At 36.4% G+C, this 17,891-nt stretch overlaps 1 protein-coding gene across 7 annotated transcripts in view; it reads left to right on the top strand.

The window, feature by feature from the left end:
- Positions 1-17,891, top strand: part of PACRG (parkin coregulated) — a 262,236-nt gene that overhangs the window by 156,924 nt on the left and 87,421 nt on the right. For all 7 annotated transcript variants that reach the window (XM_030022008.2, XM_030022009.2, XM_030022014.2 and 4 more), the window contains exon 5: positions 231-380. In XM_030022008.2, the coding sequence (XP_029877868.1) occupies positions 231-380 (150 nt within the window). The remainder of the gene's footprint in view (positions 1-230; positions 381-17,891) is intronic.

Below are 17,891 nucleotides of genomic sequence, written 5' to 3'. Positions count from 1 at the left end.
GAGTCAGCACAAATTGGGGGAACAAATAACAATCAGACAAGGCAGTGTTTTATAACATCAGGACTGCAATCCATCTTTGGGATCTTTCAAAGCTGGGCTAATAAAGGCCCACTTACAATCCCCAGCAGAGTACAGTTTAATTAAATTTGTCCATTAGAGGACTCCTCCCCCTCCCTCTACATTTTAGAAATTAATTCTGCTTTCTGCCTGTTGTTCTTTCTGCATCACAGATGCACTGAGCCTTCGTAACCGGCAGGTCATCTGCATCACGCTGAAAGTCCTCCAGCACCTGGTGGTGTCAGCTGACATGGTGGGGGAGGCCTTGGTGCCCTATTATCGGCAAATCCTCCCAGTCCTAAACATCTTTAAGAATATGAACGGTGAGTTATCCTACCAGACACTGGGTCTTTCAACTCCTAAGGTAAAAAGGGGCTTGAGGCAGGGTTAATTAACAATGTAGTTAAGATTTATTACTGTATATAAACTCAAATCCATTTGGAGCTCTAAATAATGTAACACCCCCCCCCCCCCCCTTACTATTCCCTAAGGATGCACTGAAATTAACAATTTCATTTATTACTCCTTGCACGTACAGTTTATTTAACGCAGTACAGAAGCACTGAAGCAGTTCTATAATCTTCCAATAATTAAATTGTAAAGTTTTGTAACAGTCTTTTGAATACATTAATAAATTGCAAAGGTTTTTTCCTCCCTCCAACACATTAGTTCAGTCCAACCTTTTTATTCCATTCTGTGCTCTTCACAAGTAATTCACGGCTACCAGCGGGCTCAGGAAAGAATAAAAATAAAAGTAGCAATCAAACTAATTAATTTGAGGGTCAAGAGAACTCCTTGTTGTTGAAGAATTTCAACTTGCATAACATCTAGCAAAACAGTGAAGTTGAATTTATTCCTGCTCACTTAGCAAGTTTTATTATAGGGAAATTTAGAACTAATTTGTATCTACAGTCGAGTATGTTGTTTTCTTTGTAGTGCAAACCTCTATTGCCAGTTTCAGCCTTTAATAACTGGTGCTGTGCGTACTGTGAGTACTGTGTACTGTGAATGCATTTACATCACAGTCGCCAGCTGAAATCAACATGATGTATCTTGTGTTTGCCAAACTAAAATATTTTTCGGTAGTAAATCTTTCTGTACTTATCTGTTCAATTATCTACCAAGTTACTGACTTTAAAGTTTCTGTTATTGACATGCAGCCATAGAGATCAAAAGAAGTTAATTCCTCACAATGTTGCAAAAGAGGTTTTTCATGAAATTCATGGCATTTTAATAGTTATGTACAGGACTGCTTCCTATTGTACTTTCTGTTTGCATTACTACAGAATGTGTTGTATTATACTCACTCTTTAGTGAGTATAAGATTCCCTTCAGATTGAAAAATGTCTGTCCGAGACAGACTTGGAGAGTCAAATGAGATTTAGATTTTAGATCCCTTTAAATACATACATGTCTGTGACACTGTTTTACTTGGTGAGAAACTTGCAGTAACATACGGGATTCCACTAATGCAACATGGTTCAGATGACAACTGTGGCTTTCTAGAAGTTGCAGGATGAAAGGTTATGAATAAAATCCATAAGTTGAACTTAAGTAATTTCAGTAGGGCTCCTTATGAATTAGAAGATTCCCCCTCAACAGATCCAATTTCAGTTTCTGGCACAAAACAAAACTGTAAAAAGAAGGACTCTCATTGATTAATGAATATACAATACACGCTTTTTTCCAAATTTCAGCCTGAAGTAGCCCATAAATTCTCTTGACTAGGCTTTTCTGCAGTGATTTCAGATGAATAATAGAGAAAGCTCATCTGTAACCAGGTACATAGCTTAACAAGGCATTAAAAACATTCTAAATATATCATAAGTTTTGATTGTATTGTGAGCAAAATAAAACACATTTTCAACATATTTGCATGACATCTGTGCTATGTGAATTTGTGCCTAAATCAAACTACACTAAATCTTGATATTTGGCATTATAGAACTAAAAAACCAAAAAGAAATGAAAGGTAATAGTTCAAAATTAATACATTTTATTAAAGCATTACTTTTTTAGGAATAAAGATTTTGAAAGTTCAGTATTACCAGCAATGAAATGGATACTATTTGCAAGGCTTACCATATGAAACTATTCAACTTACTCAGTACTTGCATGGGGGTGATAGGGAAAGATTCTTCCTGTGTCTCCCCCCGCCTCAAAAAGCTTATATTTCTTTCCTGCTTCACTAGTGGTTGACAGAAAATATACGCTCCCTTCCTTCTCCTTTGTATCTCCCATATGCTTAATAGGCAACTGAGGTGCAGGTCTTTGCTCCCAGTTGTAGAGACTGATCCACGCTATTTTCTCCACTGCTTGTTCATACAGGTGAAAGATGGGGTGACTGGAGTGTACAGTCTTCTTGCTTCTTTTATGTATAGCTTGAGAAAGGAGGAACTGTGGTACATCTTCCAGGAGCTGTGGGAGTTGCAGTCTATTAAGTCTGACACTGTGGAAGTTGTCCAGAATTAAGGTAGCTGGAAGGAGCCATGTTTTAGCCCTTGCCACCTCACTAAATCAGTGTCTATCTGCTGAAAGGAACTCTTTCCCAGATTCAGCATCTGTGATTACCACTCTCACGCTGAACAAGCTTATTGTTAAAAGAACATTTAAAAAACCAATATTAATAAGACATTAAGGTCAACTTACCTTAAAGTCCAGTTACCTGGTGACCAGTTCAGAACAAACCAACCAAAGTGATTCTTCATGCAGTGTGTGTGATGTGAAGGTCTGGAACTCCTAACCCCAAATTCTTTGGATACCAAAGTGTATGTGAGTTCACTGGAGGCCCCAAAATGTCATAAAAAAGAATCTATTGCTTGTTTAGTAAAACACATGGATCACCTCTGGCTCATGGCATTCCCAAACCACAACATGGTGGGAGCTGAGAAAGTATTAGGTGAAGTACCATAAATTCTTGTCCTACATTCACATTGCCTAGTCATCTCCTTTTGAGAGACACACTTCTGGACTAGACGGGCATTTGCTGTTATCTAAAACATCCATCCTTATGTTCTTTCTACACTGGTCCCTAGAAGCCTTGCAGAAAATACTCAGTTCCCATTGAGTTTAAAAATGTTCTGGAATATAAGTTCCTCAGAAATCTTATTCATACCTCTGATTTGTCTGAATCGTGATTCACCTCACAATATTAGACAGGCTTATAAATAAAACAGTAAAAAAATTGCATTGGTAAGATCTTAAGTTTAGGATATCAGAAACAGGTATTTAATAAAACAAATGTAGAATGTAGTCTTAGCTTCAGCTTGTCACATGCTTATCTCCTGAGTTGTTCTTCAGCCAACAAAATTGGTAAATATTGTTCAGAGTTCCCAGTGTTACCTGAGCTCAGAACATAACAATAGTTCAAGAAGCTCTCAGTTCTGTGCCACTTAAGTTTAAGCAATTATTTCCAAATTCCCATCTGTTTCCCAACACTCAGGCTACAGTTTCACGTTCAGCAGCAGTGTTGTTCAGTTGCCATTGTCTTCAAGGGACATTTTGTGATAAAAAAGGAGGTAGCCTTGATGGGTCTCCCTGTAGGCAGCCATGTAGTGCAGATGACTGTGATCCCCACTGCAGATTTTTACTGGATTAGCCAGGGAGGCTCTGAACTATGTAAATTCTCTTTTCTGGGCTCTGATGTCTTTGGTGCTTAAAGACAATGTCTCCTTGCTCTTATTCAGCCTGCTGGCAAACTGTTCCTTAACCAGCCTCAAGTGTTCCTTTATGCAGAGTTATTAATGCATTCTTTTTCATTGTGTACAGAATGTTGATTATTCATATAAACACAGTTTCTCATGTGATCCTTTCCTTTTCCATTGTACTTTTGACATTTCCACTTTTTTCTACTTCCATTACCTTCAAATCACCCTGTCATTATTTTGTAAACATAGCCCTTTTTCTAAATTAGCAGGTTCTGATACTGATGTCTTTTCCTATCTTATGATGTCTCCCAAAATCTCCCAAAATCTTATGTTTGTCTCTAAAAATGAGTGTCTTCGTAATGATTATGTTGACAACTGTATAATACCAGGAAAAATGGTAAAGGACTACTGACCTTTTGGAACAGAAGATAATCTAGGTATTTAATTTTAAGGTTTTAGCACCCTTTATAGAAATCTTTATTGAAAGATTTTTGGTCAATACTTCACAAAGTGTCTATTGGCTTCTTCTGCCTAATGCCTTTTAGTGAAGTACATTTTTCTTGTAGTTTCATATGTCAAAGAAATAATTTTGATTTTGTCTTCTAAATTCTCTGTAATTTTATGGCAGTGCGTGAGAACACACAGTATAAATGGAATTGCTGTTAACCACCAAATTAAGGTATGCCAAATATATTTTATTGTTAGAGTTTGCAGGCCACAAAATAGACATAGTTCAGGTAAGTGATTGGTAGGCATATATTCTGTAATTTGGATCTCTGGAATTACAGAAATGGAGAAGAACATCTATTGGTTGGATATGGGCAAATTCTGCCATTTTCTATCCATTTGTATTTCTTAGGTACATGTGACTTTACTATCAGTAATTTTTGTAAATTAAAAAAAAAAGAGAGTATTGATGACAAATAAAAGTTTTAATTGTTGAAAACATCTAAAACATGCTCACCCATCTGAGTCATAAGATACAGGTAAAAATAAATCAATACAACCTAAGTTACAAATGCCAGGGGAAAGATCCAAGCCTCCTAAGATAGTCTGTCTGAAAGCCAGAGGAGAGAACCCAAGGGATTTCTGAAGAGCCTCAGTAGTGAGCAAGGGCCTTTTGGTGCACAAAGCATATTTGGTCTGCCTGAATTTGTGCCCTCTCTGGAGCTTAAGGCCCTGACTTGCAGTAGACATTTCTTTCCACTTGCGTTCCCGAGTGCTCTGTTGCAGACCATTAAGACAGAAAAGAGCAAAGTTCTGTTGTGGGCGATGCTACCACTAGTGTCTTTTTATTGGTGGAGACAGCCAGAGCATCCTCTCCAACTGGCCATGGTGTGCTCTGAAAAAGGGTTGAAGCTCTCTGTTGAAACTGTTAGCCAGAGTCATAAAGCTGGCAGGAGAGCAAGAGAAGGAAACCTGAATTCATCCTGGCGATTGGGGAATACTCCTGAGATGTAGGAGATCTTTGTCTAATCTCTGCAGACTGAGAGGGGACTGGCAGTCTTTAAGCAAGCTCCCCAACATATGGACTATTATGCAAATGTGCTACTATATAATATAAAAACCAAAAAGTCATTATAATGCTTATTAAGTCTATTATGAACCCTGTAATGCCACTGTAGTTTTCATTTAAGTATGTAAGTTAATGTACTCTTATGATACTCATTTCAATCTTGTGAAGAGGGAAAGAAAAATATGTATAGACTCCAATAGAAATATTATTTTTTTGCATCACAAAACCTTTTCTTTTTGGGTGTCTTACTTTCTAAGCTGCCTTTTATAAATCTGTGAGTTATCTGAGCTAAATACAATTTAAGAACAAATAGAATAAGTTTGTTCTTTTATGAAAGCAGGCAGAAGATAAAAAGGAAAAAAAAAAAGGAGTCTTCAGAGCCTGCAATATGCTATTAGGATGTATGCATACCAGAATACTGTCTGAACCAGAAACCTGTTTATTAAAAAGATTAGACAGATATGAACAGCAAATTTCTGTTGTTTAATTTACCTGACTGGTAAATGAAAATTTCATTGATTTAGTTTAGCAACTATTTTATGCTGTCAAATCTAAGCAGTCTTAACAGCTGTACTACATCAATTCATGTACACAAGAATATTTTCATGTCATCAATTTATATTATTCAGTAGTGATCAAGAGCAGCTTAGCAGATAAAATAATGTAGAATAGATGAAAACAAAATATTATTAGGATTTACATGCCTCAGACAGAGAAGTATAGGGTGGCACTGCACTGCGGAAAGTACCTCTCCAGCATGGTAATCTCATCTGTGATTGTTTCAGTTACTGTAAGGCAAATAGTGGTAGCAGGGCAGACTGAAGCCTAAGTGTCTTTTGGTTGCAATAAAAATGCTTTGACACTATCAGTAACTTAAAGCTAACATAAACTTCTGACAGTCTCTACCTATCTAGCCAGTCCTTTGAAATAAATTTGTAGAGATATGACTGAGAATACCTAATGCAGCTGAATCGTAGCATTCAACGAAGTGTGAAGCCACAAAGCAGAATTATACTGCATGCTTTACAGCACCTGAACTTCATTTGGGAAAAAACATTCTCTTGTCTGAAAGATACTTCACATACTTTAGAGAACTCTATTTTATAAAATACAATAGTGCTACATAGACTCTAAAGGAAGGAGTAGAGCGTAAGTGTTTAATTGCAGAAACAAGAGACTGCCTACAGGTAAAAGTGTTTCCTGTATTGGAGCTGGAGTATTTTCAGAACTGCTTGTGTATTCCAGAAGCAGCAATGCTCCTCAGAGTGGTTCATGGTTATTAGTAAGAAGCAGCAATTATCCTTTAGTGTGATTGAATATGCTCTAAAGAAAATCTCTTGCCCAGAACATTTCAACTGTTTGCTTCTTCTGCTGGGAAATCCAAAACTGCTTTCAAAAAGAATGCCAATCCTGTTCTAAAATACAGTTTGCCAACTCTGTGTTCAGAAATCATGTTTCAGATTTAAAAAAAAATGGATGGCTTGAACATCAACTTTTACAAAGTAAAGTAATGTATTTGAGGTTCTTTTCATTTCTCCTCTGAACTTTGAGATTTCAAATTATTCTCAGGCAACTTTTCTCAGGGTTCCCCTACTACTAAGAAGATTAGATGCTTTATCTTTTTTTTTTCAAACAGAAAATGGAGATTCCCACAAAATTAATTGATTCATGGTTAAGATTTGAATAAACACCTAATGCCATAACGTTATTGATAAAATAAGGCATGTTAGTATACTAGTCATATCAGAGCAGTAATATAAGCTGTGTACTAAATCTAGTTTTCAAATTGTTCTTATGCTTCATTGTGATAGTTATTCATCATATTCCTATGCATGTTTTGCAAGCTTTTTCATTATTTCCAACCTTTCTTTGAATTCCATTTTCTGAAATCATTTATGATTTCTGAAATTTAAAAACTAAGATTCTGACATGGCTTTAAGGATACACACTTCAAAGGAATAAGACCACTATGACAACACAGATCTGAGTGAACAAATTAGTTTTGATACATTTTCTGATTTTTTTGATATACACCTTCAGCACAAGAGGACTCAGAATGTTCTGATTCATCACCATTTAATAAAAAATATTGTGGTTTTCCCAAAAAGGAGTCTCTTGTCCCAGTAAATCACCTTTTTAAGCAGGTAAGATTAAATTGATTGCACTCAAAAAAGTTATTATCATACTGGTGAGAAGCAAAATATATTTTTGTCATTCCCAAGTGTCATTAATGATATTATTTCAACAGGCTTCCTATGAATTATAGTACTGAGAATATTTATTTATTTAATTAACAAAGAACATGATGTTTTAAGAACATCAAAACATTCTTCTTTTATGAGAATAGCTGATGGTCTTTTAAAAGGTATCCAAAAATATCTTGGTTTTTTGTCAAAAATCTCATCTTGAAAGCAAAACTCTCCCAAAATAATGTTTCATATAATAATTGAATATGGACTACCAGGAAAGTGATCTTCACCAGTTAACAGCTGTTGTCTCATATATTTTGTTGCACATTGGCCAATCCCAACTTGTTTCAATGACCATTTTTGCATATGGAGTTACAAAAAACCCACTGGAACTCTGAAGTACGGAAATTAGAAGTTGCCAAGACCTACCTGTATCAGAGCATTTGTTGCTTTAGTATCTTTAGTACAAAGCATGTGATTTTAAGCTGATGATACAGTAAACTTTTAACGTATAATCAAAATCCTGTCAGGTACTTTATAACACATTTAGAGAATTATCACACTTACATCATAATTGCTGGGTAATTTCTAATTACTATCTAATTTCTTAGTTGAAAATACAGCATCAGTCTGTGTAAAATAAAACTGACTCAGCAGTGATTAAATTGATGTTATTAACACTTAGCACTTACTTTTAATGTGTTAATAGCCTAATTAATTCAGCATCTTGAATTCTTGATAAAAGAAAAATTAAAATCTTCCCATGCAGAAGGTGTACATTGCATCTGATATTTTGTTTTTCCTTTTTCAGTTTTTGATTTTTTGAGTATATTGACACAAGGAAAGGAGGGCTGTCTATTGAATGACACACAGAGGTGAGAGTTAGGACTTCTGAATTCACAGGAAATTCATGGAGTAGTAAAATAGTGGAAACGTTAAATTCTTCCTACGCTTCAGTGTAAACATCTGTAAAATGGGTATAAGCTCCAAGGGCTTGTAGGCCTCAGTCAAATTTTGTCTGTCAATTAATCAGAACTTTTGCAAAGTTCCAGGAGTGTGGGTATATATGTCAGTGAAACATCATTTTCATAAAGTTAAAAGTTCGTATCTTGCTTTGCTTCAATACTTCTGTGGGATTTGTGTTCCTATGGAAAATAATTGCCTTTGGAAATCCCGTGTTTGAGGAAGATTTGGACATTCAGGACTGGACTTATGCAGAATCACAATAGTATCTGTAAGTCCGCCTATTCTGCATACTTATACCTGTCTTAATATCAGCAGGTAAGTATCTGGTCTCTAAATGAGACAAGGAGGTGCTTAAGTTACCTGAGAAGCCCATCTTGTAGGCATGCTTTGAGCAAATCTAATGCATAGCTGCAACATTAACATTAAAACACAGCAGGCATAGTAATTTTAATTTATTTTGCTTGCAGCTTTATTTCTGGCTTGTTTGGTGTTGGGTTGGCCAAGAAGGCTCAACGGCATCCTGGCCTGTATCAGAAATAGTGTGGCCAGCAGGAGCAGGGAGGTGATTGTTCCCCTGTATTTGGCACTGGTGAGGCTGCACCTCGAGTACTGTGTTCAGTTTTGGGCCCCTCACTACAGGAAAGACATTGAGGTGCTGGAGCATGTCCAGAGAAGGGCAACCAAGCTGGTGAGGGCCCTGGAGCACAAGTCTTATGAGGAACGGCTGAGGGAACTGGAGCTGTTTAGTCTGGAGAAAAGGAGGCTGAGGGGAGACCTTATTGCTCTCTACAACTACCTGAAAGGAGGTTGTAGTGAGGTGGGGGTCGGTCTCTTCTATCAAGTAACTAGTGATAGGACGAGAGGAAATGGCCGTAAGTTGCGCCAGGGGAGGTTTAGGTTGGATATTAGGAAAAATTTCTTTACTGAAAGGGTTGTCAGGTATTGGAACAGGCAGCCCAGGGAAGTGGTTGAGTCACCATCCCTGGAGGTATTTAAAAGACATGTAGATGTGGTGCTTAGGGACATGGCTTGGTGGTGGACTTGGCAGTGTTAGGTTAACAGTTGGACTCAATGATCTTAAAGGTCTTTTCCAACCTAAATGTTTCTTTGATTCTGTGGGTTGGGGTTTTTTAAATAAAATGCATGTACAACTGTGTAAGCTGGAACTAGAACCCACAGTTCTCAACTGCTGTTTGACTGTGTAACTGCTAGGCACAGACTCTTACTTCATCTATAATTTCTTCTTTTGGAGGAGTTCTGAATTCTTTGCTGAATGTAACCAAGCTACAGCATGAAGGATGGTGCAGACTGGCATAGCTTTATCTAGTAAAGTAGTACCCATACAATCAGAACATACCCCACTTTGGTGGGATTACATCACCATAGGTTCACAATTCCCCAGCTGCCCTGGGAATATCAGAACCGCACCTTCTCTTCTGCAATTCTGATTAAAGCCCCCTAAGCTCCGGAGGAGGAGAATTTCAGATGTGCATCTGCGCTTGTCATTTTCAATTGATTTGCTGTAGGTAGCACCCTATGGACTCCTTTGCCACCCTTCTAAGGCTCCTGATTCAATTTGCGAAGAGCTGAGACACCCACGTTTCCTCTTTAGGCGTTGAGGCTTTTAAGGCTTTCTTTGGATCTGCCCCTTACAAGTAATCTAGATTGTTAAAAATTTGACTGCTACCCTTCCAGTTAGGAGTTATTCCTTTCTTCTTGGTAATTCACTTCTACGTTTTTCACATAGTTAGTTTGCATATAGTGGGACTGAAAAGTGATTTCTTCAGTTGGACTGTCACTGCCTGCTTCACTTAGAACTACTTTCAGAGCACACATTAAATAATTCTGAGAAAATATTTGTTTTCTGCATAATTCTTTTCTTTTTATGATTGTTTGCAAACAAATGTGCTTAAGTTTGAGGGGACATATGGTTTCAACTTGTCACGTTTATTAAGGTAGCATATTTTTTTATTTTAAATATACACCTGAAATATGTGTTCATTTAATAATTCTAAGTGGATTATGTTTGTTTATTGCAGTTATTTTTAATTTGTGTGCTTAATTAGAATTTCTGTTCTGAGACTATTTCTGTGAAAGTCAGTATGAAGTTGCCAAAATCACAGAAACTGGCTCTACACCTGGCTTTCTGTTTTTATATCAAACAAAAAAAAAACAAGTAATGAGGAGAGAGGAGCTTGGGAGAGAGATGGAACTCCTTGTCTGGATGACAGTTTTCCTTGTGGCATCTCTCCCTTGCCCTCAAGGAAAACAGATTAAAGCCCCATGTAATGGAATGATACCGGTGGGAGAATAAATATTGCACTGTGATTAAACCACCAAAATACTCAGGTGATTAAAGTGCTTCAGGTCCTCAGTTATTATTCTGTTATATCATTTCATCTCATTTCAAGACATTGCTTTTTTCATAGTTTTTGAAGAACACTCTAGGCAGCAAAGTTGATTTTGTGTCTCATAGCTTTGGACTATTGATTCCTTTTTCTATATTGCACATCCATCATCCTCCTTTTTAGACACAGCAAAAAAAATATGTATTCTTGTTATAATATCATGTGGCCATCCCAATGCTGATGCAATTAACACATGACAATCTCAGCTTCTTTGACAGGACTGTACTAGCTGTGAGGTACCCTTTTGACTTTTCTTTATCTGAGAATTGGGTGAACTGGATTAGACATTTATGATTAGAGTATTCAAATAGTAGTGTCTGCACCTAATCTGGAAAATTCTGTTTCAGCTAGGAGTTATTATTTGGGGGGGGAACAAAACCAAAACCCACACAATGTTCAACAAAAAAAACCAACCCACCCCAAAACACCTGCTTTTATATTAAGACTTTCCACTTATACATCACATGAGGTTGCCTGTTATTTTCTTTTTGAAAGCTAAATTAAGCATTCAGGAAAAGGTAAGAAATGCCAAAGCTAACATTCAACTCTAGCTCTTCTTGCTTCATTGTATGGATTACGATACGGTTTCTAATCAAGTGTTTACTTACTGTTTATAACATAACACAAATATTTTGTACAATTTTTCACAACCTCAGATGAATGTGTAACACTCCAATTTCTTTTTACTACAGTGTGGTTTTCACTGCTGTGCTGACGCTATACATTTTACTGACACACAGTTTCTGTATGCATTTTATCTCTTCAGTATGTATCTAAATATCTTTTCATTATTTAACAAACTTTGCTGCAATTTGTTGACCAAGTGCTTATGAAATTGTTTGTATTAGAACATATTTGGGAAGGACCACCTGGGGATACATTGGCAATAAACTTAAAATTTATTCTCTCCACAAAGGATGTATGCATTCAAGGAAAACAAAGTAGGGAGATTCAAGAGAAAAGTGGCCGCAGTGAGGATGATATGATATTAAACACTTTTCCGTATTTTAAAAGATATGGAAGTCTCTTTAATAATTGCATAATGCTCATCTGTCTCCTTCCCCTACAAATTTAAGGTCTGGTAAAGAGGAATCTTACCAAAACTTTTGAAGTTGTCAGCTACACAGTTTTTTACAAAAAGTGTAGACTTTCTGTTTAAAAAATAGAACACTGCAAACTGTTTCTGGTCTTGGGCTGAAAACAGAACAAAACAAATCATCAACTGGCACCAGAAAATACTTGTCTGCAGTTCCTGCTGCAGTTCTTCAAGTTTAATTTTGATGCCTCATGCTCTCGTTCTCTACTGTAGCCCAAGTTTTCACCCACATTAAATTCCCCATTATACTCCTCATCCAGGACCTGCACTGATCACTGCTTAGTCAATGGGTGCCTCATGAAAGGTGTAAACAAAATGAAAAGTGTGTGAAGCTTTAACTTCAGTGAGCGATGGTGACTGAATTTCCAAATCAACATTTTATTTTTACACAGGTGAAAATTCAAATAACAAAATATTTGCTGTTCAGTTTTCCACTGAAAAGTAAATGTTTTCTGTGGAAAATTTTGGCAGAATTTTGGCATCAAAACCTCCATAACAAAAATATTTTTCAGGTAATTCTATTGAATTGAAAAGTACTAGTTTTCATTACAACTAATACATGAGGATTTCTTACTAGACGATTGATGTTCCTCAGTCTTTCGAAAGTGTTGGAAGGAGATCTTATTTGGAAGACATCTCAGAATCATTTAACTTTCTGTAGAATTCCACAGCTCATCATATGTGTATTTGTCTCAGTAATTTTCCATCAGCTACATTTAGGCTGGGGTTTGAAAACTCATTTAGTACTTTCATTTTCCCCTATTTTGTATGTCTGCTTGGTTGCATGCAAAAAATCTGTGCATTTTAGCTGTTTATTTATGTATTTATCTATCACAGTTGAAGAGATAATTACAGAAGATCAGTGGTCCTCACATCACAGGATTGTTCTTTCTGGCCTTAGTATTACCTAGATCTAGTTTCAAATTTCCATGCCATGTGACTATAGTGTTAGGATTTGTTATAAGAAATAAGAGAAGTTAGTAATTGAGGAAACTCCTTATTCTTCTTAATTCTCATGTTTCCTAAATGGGTTATGCAGATTGTTACTTTAACAAATGAGCAAAGATCATGGGCTAAGTGAGGAATGATGAAAATCTTGTTATTCTGGAATATTTTTTTCCGTTTTATCTTTGAAGCTATTGACATCTTCCTTTTTTTTAACATACAACTTCATGAAGTATTTATCAAGCCTGTTTTAAGGATTAGGATGATTTTTATATGAAATGTCATTGTTAACTTTATGGCTGTGTAATGTATATTTTTTCCCCTAGTATTACATACTGCAACCAATTTGAATGGTGATTGACTGAGTGTTCTTACAAACAATAAAATCTTCTCTGTATGCAGTTTCTACCACAGAACAGTAAGAATGCAATCAGATGCTAAACCAAGAAATGGTTGCTATTTTATCCTCAAATACGCAGAATTCTTTCTGCCATTGCCTTCTCATTTACTCTATTACACTAGAACTGTTTATCCCAACTGACCTTGAGGGTAGCTTGACAACTAGTAAATCTGAAAAATTATGAACATCCTTAATCATATAAGACCATTGATTTAATTTCTTCTCATGCACTGTGTCAGATTTTTGTGATATTTTATTTTTACACAGAATTGAACTTGAAAATGCCTGTAATATTTACCAGGGCACTTGACAAGTGAAAAAAAAAAAAAAAAATCAAACTATAGTAATTCTCACAAACTCAGGTAGATGCTATGTTTCATACTTCATTCTTATACCTGAAAAAAAAAAAATTATTTCAGTAAAAAATATAACTATATATGGTATCAAAGGTTTCTTAAAGCCTATAGAAAAACAGACTGTCTTTAAAATGAAGTCTAATTATTAAGCTTGCTTGTTGAAAAGATGTCTAGTCTTATTTATCAAGCATAAAATTGTTCTAGGGATCAGACAGAAGAAAGTAAAGGAATACTGGGGGCAGAAATTAGATAAGAAAGCCTATGTTGTTCAGTGGCTGCCACAGCCCAACATTGTAGGATAACATTATTTTAATACCAGGCAAAACAGGCTTTGACTCCATCTGCAAACTACTTTATAACTTCTAACTCAAAAAGACACAGTGTCAGCTAAGACAGTGACATCATGTCAAAGTACACTTATGGAACGAGAGGTTTAGTAGTCTTACAGTGAGTTACCAAACCAAATAGAAAGAATTTGGGAGCATGTTAAGTATTAGTAGCTACACATTATTAGTAGGACGCTGAAAAAAAAAACTTTTAAAACTAAGAATCATACCATTGTCCCAAATCCATTATTTAGAACTCATGAAAGAAAGGTGGTCAAGAAAAAAAAAAAATAAAAGAACTATGGTTTTGTGGGGTTTTTAGTATTAGTCAGTAATGCAAAATAGAAAAATAGATTCTGAAGGCAGTATTTCAAAGAAAGATTAACAGCCGTGGCTTGTCAAAATAGATATATAAGCAGGACAAATGCAATATATAGCACAAAGTGTCTTACACTCTCATTCTGCTTTTTACTTGCTTCATTCTTGACTTGCTGTCAAGATTAGATCGGTCTTTTAACTTGGACAAGCAGTCATAATTGTAGATAAATTTGTTCTGTCTGAAGGATCCTTCAGATAACAACACATATAATTAATAACTATATATAGCAATTTTATAACAACTATTTTACAGTAAATACTAAATTAACTTGCTTGAAGGTTATGCTTAAAACATACTACTACAACTACTTCAACTATCTTTTGTGTTTGCATGTGTTTTTAAAAATGTATTTAGACAGGCAAAGAACTATTTAGAGTTTCTTTATTTTTTGAAGTTCCTGTTTTCCCCTAAGATTAGTCTTTCACAGTACTTATAGTTAGAGTTTTGATTTAGATCACTCAAGTCAATGTCCCATCAAACTAATGTAGATAACCCATACTGGTTTCCCTGGCTGGGGACATGAAAACGATAGGGTGACCTGTTGCTACTGTCTGCCTTTGATTCTCCATTCCAGTGGTCAGAAACTCATTTACAGCCGAATTAAATAGGAAAGGCCTTTGGCCAATATACAGAGCAAAGGTGGTCAAATGGTTTTCACTTCCATAATGCTGGACATTTGCTAAGACATTGATATTCTGAAGCAATTTCCTATGGTGCCAACAGTAATTGTATAATTTTTTTTTTTTCAGTCCCAACAATTCCTGTATATTGATATCTAGTTTCTTGTGTTTTGCTTAATGTTCAAGTTCTCTGAGGCAGAAGCAGATGCTTTTCTGATGTATTTGTATGGTGCTATCAATGATGAGTTCATGATCTAAGGTCCCTGACCAGGAGTCTTAAGCTCTACAATAGTGCTACTACATACCAATGATGTGGCATTGAACTGAGCTAGGGAATGTGATTTGGAATTAAATGTAAGTGTAGTTTTGTATTATATAATACTCCATATATTTCTATTATAAGTATATTAAAGTATAGAGTAGTACAATGATGATCAATTTATTCTTTGATATGCTTTAAGTGAGCAGAAAATCTAATTGCACATAAATATCCAGAGTATTTCTGTAATTAACAGAGTAGAACAAATAGAACACAAATTCTAACAGATAACTAAGGAATGAAACTGGATCCATAAAATGGAAATTTTTGTTCAAAGAATTTTCTCCTTCAGCAAACCTCACCTCTGTGTCTGTTTGTCAACACTCTCCTTTTCTTCTAACATTTTTCCGCATCTTTCATTCATTTCCTAATCCCATTGTGCTTTATGTCAGCTTTACAGAAGACTTGACTCCTGGTTTTATTTTTTAAGCTAAGTCTGAGAATAAAAAATTCTTTCACTTTTACTGTTTTACAATTATTGTCAGTGTCTATGTGTAAGAAAGAAGATTACTTCAGCAAATGCCACCAAAAGAAGTTAAATATATTTTAAAAATTAACTTTTCCTCCTCAATCAAAGCAAAGGGGGGGGGGGGGGGGGGGGGGGACAGCCACAGAGAAGAGAAAGTTTTTTAAGATCTCTATCCAGTATAGCATAGTCTTAAGCTACATGTTTAATAAATCTAACCTTCTCACTATGGGAAGTATTATGAAGAAAGTGGTAAAAATCTGGTTTGAAACTGAGAAAGAAAATTACCTAACCTTTTAATTGTAGAGGAAGTTCCTCAAATTACTGTAGTTGAGAGATTTCTGTAGTTTCTTCTGAGGATGGTTTTTCTCCTACGGTTGTGCTTGTGTTGTGATTTGTCCCTCTTGTTATCAGTTTAGTACTCAGAAATCTCCATCTCTTCCTTGTCATTTTCTCAGAAGTTGTCCATCTGTGTGTGTTGTTGTGATTCAATAAGCAAAGCAAGTATAGTTTTCAGTTGTGTTAGCTTGAGTGGGTGAGCACCAGCGGAATGAAAAGAACCAAGACATATGCAAACATACCCAAATCTCTTTAGGTGGCTGTATTTTGGATTAACAAGAACTGTGTACTAACAAAAAGCTACATTGACAAATATAAGAGCAATGTTAAATCTGTACTTTAGACTGTATATTACATATTGTATTCCTGACTAGCAATGGAAAGAGATAGAAGGTATTCAGAAAGGCTGCATATGTGGAACTGAGTTTCATCTTGGAGGAACCTGTCTCCCTCCACTGACTGCAGGGAGAGCCCGGAGAGGCTAGCCTTACTAGGAGAAAAGTTAGCTTTGGTAAATAAACTGTCCATATGTTTGTTAGATTTCAAAGAGAAGCAGACTCTTCCCAGTAGATTCATCTATTGTCACAAGGCTGCCAGTTGCAAATCAAGGCCAAACAGTGGAGTGGTCATAACAGGCAAGTCCTCATAGGTGTCCAGGATTATATACTAAGGAAAATAAATATAAGGCAAAAGGATAATTTGAGTTGCAAGCTCTGTAATAAAAACATTGTGTAGTATGTTAACAGAGCAGCAGGACAAATAGTTACATAGCATTATGAAAAGGCAGTTTCCCTGGGGCGCAAGAGACATGCTCATTGGCCCCCAGAATCTATTCTTGAAAGATCTTAAATTGGTTGTGTTCTTTTTCTGTAAAATGACCTCCCCCACACCTTATTCAACCACCTACTAGTAATTCAAACACTTTGATGAAACCAAATATGAATGTGAATGATTTTTTTTGCTTTGGAATACTTTTTCTAATGTTCCTTGAATTGGTGTAAACAAACACTTGTTATAGGGAGACTACCGTGTCACAGGCCCCCACAAGGAAGAGATACATATCTGTCGTGGTTTAACCCCAGCCAGCAACTAAGCACCACGCAGCCGCTCACTCACTCCCCCCCCCACCCAGTGGGATGGGGGAGAAAATCGGGAAAAAGAAGCAAAACCCACGGGTTGAGATAAGAACAGTTTAATAGAACAGAAAAGAAGAAACGGATAATGATAATGATAACACTAATAAAATGACAACAGCAATAATGAAAGGATTGGAATGTACAAATGATGCGCAGTGCAATTGCTCACCACCCGCCGACCGGCACCCAGCTCGTCCCCCCAGCGGCGATTCCCCGCCCCCACTTCCCAGTTCCTATACTGGATGGGACGTCCCATGGTATGGAATACCCTGTTGGCCACTTTGGGTCAGGTGCCCTGGCTGTGTCCTGTGCCAGCTTCTTGTGCCCCTCCAGCTTTCTCGCTGGCTGGGCATGAGAAGCTGAAAAATCCTTGACATTAGTCTAAACACTACTAGCAGCAACTGAAAACATCGGTGTTATCAACATTCTTCTCATACTGAACTCAAAACATAGCACTGTACCAGCTACTAGGAAGACAGTTAACTCTATTCCAGCTGAAAGTAGGACAATATCCAGCAAACTTAAATGATCAGAAGTGATTGGCATACACATACTTGTCTGTGAACAGGAAAACTGAGAACCTACCATCCAGAATATTGCACATGTAGGGATGGAACCAGAAAACGGGGAGGAATGGGGGGGAGTAATTTTTTTTTTTTGCAATGAAGGCAGATCTACAGTAAAGATCCTATTACATTATTCTTAGGCATTTTGCAATTCAAGGTT

This window comes from Aquila chrysaetos, chromosome 8, assembly GCF_900496995.4.
Source record: "Aquila chrysaetos chrysaetos chromosome 8, bAquChr1.4, whole genome shotgun sequence".
Taxonomy (NCBI): domain Eukaryota; kingdom Metazoa; phylum Chordata; class Aves; order Accipitriformes; family Accipitridae; genus Aquila; species Aquila chrysaetos.
This window is presented reverse-complemented; position numbering and strand designations above follow the sequence as displayed.